Below are 8,587 nucleotides of genomic sequence, written 5' to 3'. Positions count from 1 at the left end.
ACTTTGTGATCACCCTGGCCTGTCTTCAGCAAGAATCCTGTTAGGTCAGTTTGGCAAGAGTCCCCCTTACAGGGTTTGATGTTTCCTTTTAGTGTTTTTCTATCCATTGACACTCCTACCCTGTTCCCTGGCTATAAATCCCAGGTACCCATGTTGCATTCAGAATTGAGACTTGTTCTATACTGAGGTCTCTTGTCTTAATTGCAATAGTCCTGAATAAAATCTGTTTTTATTCATTCATTGATTCATTCATTCACTCATCTTGCTTTAAGTACTGTCTGGCTCTGGTTTTATTTAACACCAGTTCTTTCTCTTGGTGTAGAGCATACCTGGTATGTGTGCGTGTGTGCACATGTATAGTGTACAAACTTCTACAGATAAAAGTAGAACAAAGAATGGGGAGGTGGAAAAGGAGTGCAGCTATTGAATCCTCCACGTCACATCGGGATTGTATTATGAGTCCTCCAAGGTCAGTATAAAACTGCAGAAACCCAATATGAAATTGTAAAAGCCCAAAGCAAATGATATATGGATAGGTTCTTACTGTAGCTGAACTGAAGATAGGTCTATGTCCCCAGGAGATACCCATTTTGCCTCGAACAATTTGCTGCGCGGGTTCTTCAGTTCGTACATGACACTGTTCGTACAATTCTTGTGTGCATCTTTCCAGAAGCCTACTGGTTGTGTCTTGTACAGTGCTCGCAGGATCACAGCTTCAGTGTTGTTAGCCACAGGCACTGATACTGGGAGGAAATGATAAGGAAACAATGAACCATCTGTGCCGTAAGACAAGAGATGAGGGTCATGAAATCAAAGTGAAGTGTGAAAAAAGAAAGTTACAAATATTATGTACATATAGTAATGTCCCACTTTTATAAAAGAAGTTGCAAAAAATCTGGAAGGGAATAAATACATCAAGATATTATCTATGGTGATATCTTGGTAGTGGGATGATAAATGATTTTTATTTCCCCCCTAGCTGTTTTTGTGTGTGTCTACTTTACAAGTTTTCTCCAGAAAAAGGTTAAGAAGGTGGACGAAAGAAGACCTTTACTCTGCTTTGCTACATACATCTCAAGATGAGAGCTCTGCCCTTCTCTCAGGGGGAGTGGAGTGTGGGGAGAGATGGGGTCGATGCCTGTGAAAGGCTGAAGTGGACTCCCCTGGGAAGTGCTTAATGAAATAAGGGACCATTACTGCCAAGTCAAAGCCAAACCCATTGTTTTTTGGTTTTTATTTTTTTATTTTTTGGTCCCAGAAATGCTGATGTTCTTGGTCTCTGTTGTTGAGGCTGAGGGAAGAAGGAGGCAGGGCCTCTGAGCCCCAAAGGCACTAATCTAAGTACATGTCAAATAACCACTCAGGGTTCCCTGAACCCTCTAGTCTGATGACCTAGGTTAGTACACGCTCACGGGGACCCCGCTGACACTTGTTAGTTCCACTGGTTACTTTCAGCATTCTAACGTGTAATGGGTAGGGGATTTCAAGAGAATATTTCAGTTTGTCCATTTCCTCCCTTAGAAGATCCTTTCTGAACAAATCTCTCAGTGCTTGGTGATAGTCTTTAGGGCCCTCTCAGCCAACCAAAACTCCTTCAAAGTCTTCTCCTTCAGAAAGCAAAGAAAACTGACTGTGTAGCAGAATACGATCAGACAGTCCTGGATCTGAATTGTAGTTCTAACATTTAAGTCCAGGTCACTTCGCCTCTGATCCTTGGTTTGTTTACTGTTCATCACTCACTCCCCAAATATTTACTGAGAGCCCACTTTGCACGAGGGTTGGTTCTATGTCTGAGGATAACGACATTATTCCTCCCTGTATGAACATTAAGATATGCTATGTTGAAAGTTTCCTGTGAAGAGTAAAGAGAAGTGTGTAAAGACTTGAATGTGAGTGGGTGTCAGATAAATCTCGATTGCTCTTTTTAGTATGAAACTTTTCTCTGTTCTGTTTGTTTGTTTTTGCCAGTCAAGGTATCTGAGCCAGATCCCCGGGGCCCTGACTTGCTCAGCCAGAACCTGGCATCTGTCCTGGATGTGTGCACGATGGTGAGGTGGATGGTGACAAGGGACGGTGTCATGCAGATAGTCATCAAACCTGTCAGCTCTACCATGGGCATGCTCCTGCCTCTGTCCTGTGTTCTGTTCCCTGCTCCCTGGCTTACATGCTCTGTTCACTCCTCCTGGCCTCCACAGTCTCCTCCCTCCAGGCTGCAACCAGATCAGATTTCCCCAGCCAACACTTCCATCAGGACCCTACAGCTGTCGAAAACCTTCAAAGTGCCCGTGTATTTCAGAGCCTCTAAACATTTCTGGTTCTACATTCCTGCTTCTGTTCTGTCAGTTGCAGTACACATGGCTCTCATGAGCCTCATTACCCGGCGCACTCTGCTGTTCGCACCCCCACTCCAGGGGTGGCCGTCTTCTCTGGTTCTGCAGACGCACCTGGTTCGCCTGCCCCTGGCCTTTGCTCATGTCGGGGGCCCGTCTGGAATCCTTCCTTCCTTCTCATCACTTATCCCAGCCCCACTTACTCTCCAAGATCCCGCCTCTGGGCCAATTCAGCCCTCTTGCCCTCTCACTCCTGAATCATTGATTCATTTATTTATGTTTACTTGCGTTGAGGACTTAATTATGTTCTGGCTTGTACTATATGCTGTCATTTCATCTGTGTCAGTATCTGGCTATCCCCAGTGCTGGGCACCTGGAGGGCACTAAATCACTATTCATAAATTGATGTTAAAAAAAAAAAGTTTGTGCATCCGATGTTGGTTAGTGCCTTAAAGATGAGGGTTCAGGGAAAAGGGCAAGCAAGTTACATTTCTGTTGCCCATGGAAGTTAAGCAGCGGTGGCAGGCGCTTACCCGGGACAGTTGTAATAGGAATGCTACTGCATTACGAGTTTCTTTGACTGATACCAAGGCATACCCAGAGAACCTGTTCTAAGATATTGTCTTAGCTGCACTTTTGTCTTGGAAACTGCCAAGCCGTTTATACATGTTGCTTATACCAATGATAAGACAAATCCTGAAATTAAAAAGAAAATTCAACATTAAAATCAGGGGAAGTGGTTGGCCTGTGTGGGCATTTACTCAGTCTCCGCAATAGTCTGAGTCCCAGCCAGGTCCGATAATTTCAGTCTGCCAGGAAATCATGTAGCCTGTTGTGTAATTCCCGTCACATCTCCCAGGGCACAGGATTTTGAGTCTCAACTTAAATCCTTCCTGTAGCGAGTCAGTTTATCCCAGAGCGTTAGCACACTTCTTTCTGAGATGAAATCAGATGAGGTTTCGGGGAGTGCATGGCACATAGTAGCCATTCAGTGAACCGTGGTCCTCTCCTCCTTCTGCTTCCTAAAACTGCTCCAACCAACACCTCTGTAAATGCTGTGATTTCTCTTCTCATCTAGCATGGTCCCCTCAAGGGGTTTGGTGTGTTGGCTTTTGATTCTTCTTGTGTCTTCCTACTTTAAGGAGGCTCCACTGCCCCCCCCATCTTCCCAATATAGGTTTCTTTCTCTTCCATTTCAGCCACAAAATCCATCACTTCATGATATGTTATCTTAAGTCAGAGGTCTGAGGTGTCTTTTGCAGTAGTCCCTCAGACCACCCAGGTCCTTCCCTGTATACAACATCACACAAGATGGTCCTCATCTTGAATATAAGGTTATCTTCCCTGTCCTGGTTAGGACAAGACCCACTGTCTGCAGGAGAGGGACATAGGGGGCCCCATCCCAACTGAGACACTTAGTGACAGTCCCCGTGAGAAAATGGAAACCAGGACAAGCCAGGATGAGTGTGGGAAGGCAGGCCATAGCCACGCTTATGCTGAAGCCTGCAGTGTGTAGAGCATGTGTGTGAGCATCCTTATGTTCTCCCAGTTCTAAGCCAGGTAGGGTAATATGGCAGACAAGAAGGTAGGCTCTGAAGCTGGGCAGCCTGGCTGGATAAAGCTGGACAAATCTTGGGTGTTTTTGAGGTTCAAATATTAGCTGCTAACTGCTAGTGACCTTGGGTAAAACTTTAACTTCCCTGTGCCTTAGTTCTTACCTGCAAAATGGGGCAGACAATAGCATTTGCCCTTGGATCAGCCCACAGCACAGTAAGACATCTTTGCTCTCATTACTGTAACTGAGAGGCAAATCGTGTCTTGGCTACGAGCAGGGTCTCTGAGGGCCTGGTCCATCACTCAAGTAGCTGTGACCTAGCGAGGTACTAACAGCTCTGCCTGTGTTTTCTCATCTACAAACTGGGAATGACAACATTATCTACCTTGAAGGTCGAGGGGGACTCAATGCACTAGTCCCTGTAAACAGCCACATTAAATTTGTTATCATTAAGAAAGTCATTAGACAGCACTTGCCTTGACATGTAGGCTTGAGTGATCCCAAAGGAATATTCATAAAATATTTCTAAGCACCTCAAAAAAGCACCAGATTAGGAACATAAGAGTAAGATCTGCGAGCCAGCCAGCTCTGCTGCTTACTAGCCGTGAGACCCCGGGAAAGCCATTTCACTTCTCTCAGCTTCAGGCTCATACGTGCGTTGGGAGAGTAATTCCCTCCCTGTCTAGCTCACCAGATTTTTCACCCATAGCCTAAATGTGAGCAGTGCCTCCTAATGTTGAGCAGTATACAGTCATCCATGGTGGCACTGCTTATCAAGTGGATGGAAAAGAGCTGCCAACTGCGGTGCATTTATTATCCCTGAAAATAACACAGATGACCCCCACCGCTGCCCGACACAGGCTGTTGTAACCTTGTTTTGGAGAACGCCCAACTTATTGAAGTGAGACAACTTGCCGCAGTTGTGCCCTCGCTGGGACTCAGGTACACTGAGATCTGGGACATACTCAAGATCACACAGGGAACGTGCAGAGGCCATCCCAGCCCACCCATTCTCTTCCATGTTCTCATCCTCCCTGTTTCTGTGTCCCATCTGGGTGAAAAACACGTGCTTTGCTTGTGTAGTTGAAAGCAGGGATGGAAGGGGGTACGCCCAGTATTCTGGCTTCCTCACCTCAGAGAACCAAGGACAGTAGAGAAGATGGCTTCTACTCACCTGTGTACATTGTGTTGCTTTTATAGCTCTTTGGGAAGGCCTGGACTCCCCCGTCAGTGGCACCGATGATGTTACTCAGTGTTATGCAGTTGCCGATAGGATACTGACACTTGGCAGAAGGAAACAGCAGTCCGAGGCACAGAGACAGCACCAGGGGCAGCAGTGGGGAACCAAGGACTGCCATGGTCTTGGTCTGTTTGGAAACTGCTGGACCTGGGACTGGGTAAGATCTACGACTCACCTGTTTATATGCTCTGGGCTGGATCTTCTGGGTGACGTCATACAGGCAAATCTCCCTTCCACTCCTCCCTAAAATGAACTGGCTTCTGGAATTTGGCCTAAGTTATCACTAGGAATGAATCTCCCTGTATCTGTCACCATGATCCTTTATCAGTTCCAGATTGGCCCAGGACGGGGAATGTACTGTTCATGGACTTATTTTGCATCTCCATCACCTCAGCATTTGGTATGTGAAGAAAGCCATGAGAAGGGTGAATGCCAGCAAAGTGAAATCCAGAGTTGAGTAATTATCTCATACCTGGCCTGCTTAGACTCTCCACTCTTTTCCCTGTGGGAAACTCAGGTATAAAAGCCCTTTTTCTCATGGAGCATTATGTATCCTTTTCCAGTTCTTCTTAATCGAACATGTCCCCTCACCCGGTTCATTTTGTGACTAGCACCAAACTGGAAAGACTGTGTTTCTGGATTTATATTTATTTCCTTGGAAACAAATGACTTTGTTCCTTCTTGCTCCTGCCTGACAATTTCCACTATAAACACCATAACACAAAGAAACTACTGGAAAAAATCAGAAAGTGTATTTTCTCATATTTCTTCTGTGATTTTAACGCACTCACTGCAGGAGAAAAGAGGAAAGAAGTATTCTATTTTCTGAATAGAAAGAAAACAAAAACAAGTAGAATTGAATGAAAAGGATATTTATAAATGTTTCTTCAAGAGAAGTATTTACGAAATAGGAAGTAAGGACCTCTGAAGAAAAATGTTTGTTTTAGAAAAATGGCTAGATCTCACTGAGCACAGTGAGCATCGTGACGTTCTAACTTGCCCTGTCCCCATCCCTGTCACCCCAGATCTTCAATAAGCTTTAGTAAGCAACAACCTTGCAACTCTGGTAGCCATGAAGACCAGCAAAGTAGAATCCAAAAGGAAAGGGACAGAATGGGTTTGGAGCTCGCCCCAAAGCCTCATTTCCAGACAGTTGTCACTATGTGACCTGTCCACAAATTGCTTTCAGAACTTTGCAAACAGACTTATTGCTAGGGTATTTGTTGAAAATAATCAGTGAGGAGTTTTTAACAGTGCATCTGCCTGAAGCAGTGGTTGCAACTGGGACTAACAAAAAATGTAAAAGAAAACACTGGGGAATGAGATCTTGGTTGAGAGATTTGGAAAACTCTGAGAAATTCCTTGGAATCTGAAAGGCCATGTGCATGTACAGGGCTATACACATGCCAAGAAAAGACCTGAGAAGCCCTTATCTCTCATCTCTGGCTGACCTTGTGGAGCTATGCAAGTAAAAAATGTAGGCAAAGGCAGAGTTGTAAACTGCCTATGTGACCAGTGATGGCATGCCCCAGAATTCATGCAGAGAGGAACGTGGCAAATGTTGGGAGACTTATTGATTCAAGGCATTTATGAAATCTCTGATTATTCATTAGCTGGCCACTAAGCTAACTGAGCAGAGACTTCAGTGGCCACACATGATAAGGAATATTGACTTCACACAATTAATTCATAAATGTTGCTGAACAGACAGCAGTAGCAGCAACAACAAGCAATAACAACCAGAGGAAACTACAGCCAACCCTGGGGGGAAGGGAATCTGGTGTGCAGAGTGATCACATTGTATTTTCCAAATGTTCGATACTCAACGAAAAGTATAAGACATACAAGAAATAAGAAAGTATGGTCTGTGTACAGGAAAAAACTCTTGGTCAGTAGAAACTGTCCCAGAGGAACTCCAGATCTTGGACTTACTAGAAGAAACATTAGCTCAATTATTATAAATATGCTCAAAAAACTAGAAGAAGCCATGCTTAAAAGATGAAAGGAAAGTATCAGAATGATGTCTCACCAAGTAAAGAATATCAGTAAAGAAACAGAGATGAGAAAAAGAACCAAACAGGAAATTTGTAGTTGAAAACTATAAGTGAAATGAAAAGTTCACTAGATGGACTTAAGAGACTTTAACAACAGATTTGAACTGGCAGAAGAAAGTATCAGTAAACTTGAAAATATTCAGTAAAGACACTGAGTAAATGTAAGAAAACAAGTGCAAGACTTGTATACTTGAAAACTCCAACAAAGGACACATAACAGCCAAAATGATCTTGAAATAACAACAACAAAGCTGGAGGACACACACTTGCAAATTTCAAAACTTACTACAAAACTACTGTAATCAAGACAGCATGGAAAGATGGCGGAGTAGAAGGACAAGGAGCTCACCTCCTTTCATGGGCACACCAAGATTACAGCTATGTACAGAGTAATTATTGATGAGAAAGACTGAATGCTACCGGAAAAGATCTCCCACAACTAGCGATATAAAGAAGAAACCACAAGCAGATGAGTTGGAGGGGAGGAGTCGTGAAGACCCTTGCCCCAGAGAGAATAACGACAATTGCAGATCTCCTCAAGGAGTGAGGGGTCTGAGCCACACATTGGGCTCCCCAGCCTGGAAGTCTTGCACTGGGAAGACAAGCCCTCAGAACATTTGGCTTTGAAGGCCAGCAGGGCTTACTGTCAGGAGAGCAAGAGGGCTAGGGGAAATAGAGACTCCACTCCGAAAGGGTGCACACAAAATCTCACATGCTCCAGGACCCAGGGCAGAAGCAGTGATTTGAAAGGAATGGGTCAGATCCACCCAGTGATCTTGGAGAGTCTCCTGGAGAGGCAGGAGGCAACTGGAGTCCGTTCTGGGGGCAGACACTGGCCGAAGCCATTTCTGGGAGCTTGCTGTGCTATATGGACACTGGTACTGGCCGACACCCTTGTGGAATCCTCCCTGTAGCTTGTTAATGCCAGGACCTGACTCTACCCAGCAGCCTTTTGCACCAATCCTGGGACACCTCAGGCCAGGCAACTACCTAGGTGGGGGCACAGCCCCACCTACCAGCAGGCAGGCTTCTTTAAGACCTTCAGAGCCCACAGCCATTCCTGGACAGGGCTGTGTCCACCAGAGGGTCCAGGACCTGGCCCTACAGGTCAGTGCACAGGCACTAACCTGGGAAGCCCAGGGCTCTGCAGCCAGAGATCTCAGGGCACAAGAAAGGACCCAAGTCAATAAAATGAGAAATGAAAAAGAAGTTACAACCAACACCACAGAAATACAAATGATCCCAAGAAATCACTACAAATAACCACATGCCAATAAAATGGGCAACCTAGAAGAAATGGACAAATTCCCAGAATGTAGAGTCTCCGAAGCTTGAACCAAGGTGAAATAGGAAACATGAACAGACAAATTACAAGTAATGAAATTGAATCAGGAATTAAAAAAAAAAA

The 8,587-nt window shown here is 44.8% G+C and overlaps 1 protein-coding gene across 1 annotated transcript; it reads right to left on the bottom strand.

Annotated features, from left to right (window-relative positions):
• Positions 1–475: 475 nt before the first annotated feature.
• Positions 476–5,436, bottom strand: LOC116661212 (placenta-expressed transcript 1 protein-like). Its single transcript, XM_032472774.1, has 2 exons — positions 5,060–5,436; positions 476–743 (listed from the first exon to the last, which is right to left on the bottom strand). The coding sequence occupies exons 1-2, from the start codon at positions 5,241–5,243 to the stop codon at positions 541–543; spliced, it is 387 nt and encodes a 128-aa protein (XP_032328665.1). The 5' UTR covers positions 5,244–5,436; the 3' UTR covers positions 476–540.
• Between the last annotated feature and the right edge of the window lie 3,151 nt (positions 5,437–8,587).

This window comes from Camelus ferus, chromosome 33 (genome assembly GCF_009834535.1).
Source record: "Camelus ferus isolate YT-003-E chromosome 33, BCGSAC_Cfer_1.0, whole genome shotgun sequence".
In the NCBI taxonomy this organism is placed as follows: domain Eukaryota; kingdom Metazoa; phylum Chordata; class Mammalia; order Artiodactyla; family Camelidae; genus Camelus; species Camelus ferus.
The sequence above is the reverse complement of the archived record's forward strand: the minus strand, read 5'-3'. Positions and strand labels throughout refer to the sequence as shown.

Excerpts from the sequence above, each read along its gene's own strand:
- LOC116661212 (XM_032472774.1), bottom strand. The coding sequence starts at position 5,243 with ATGGCAGTCCTTGGTTCCCCACTGCTGCCCCTGGTGCTGTCTCTGTGC. Across the intron at positions 744-5,059 it reads AAGCAACACAATGTACACAG|TATCAGTGCCTGTGGCTAAC; the intron begins GTGAGTAGAAGC and ends ATTTCCTCCCAG.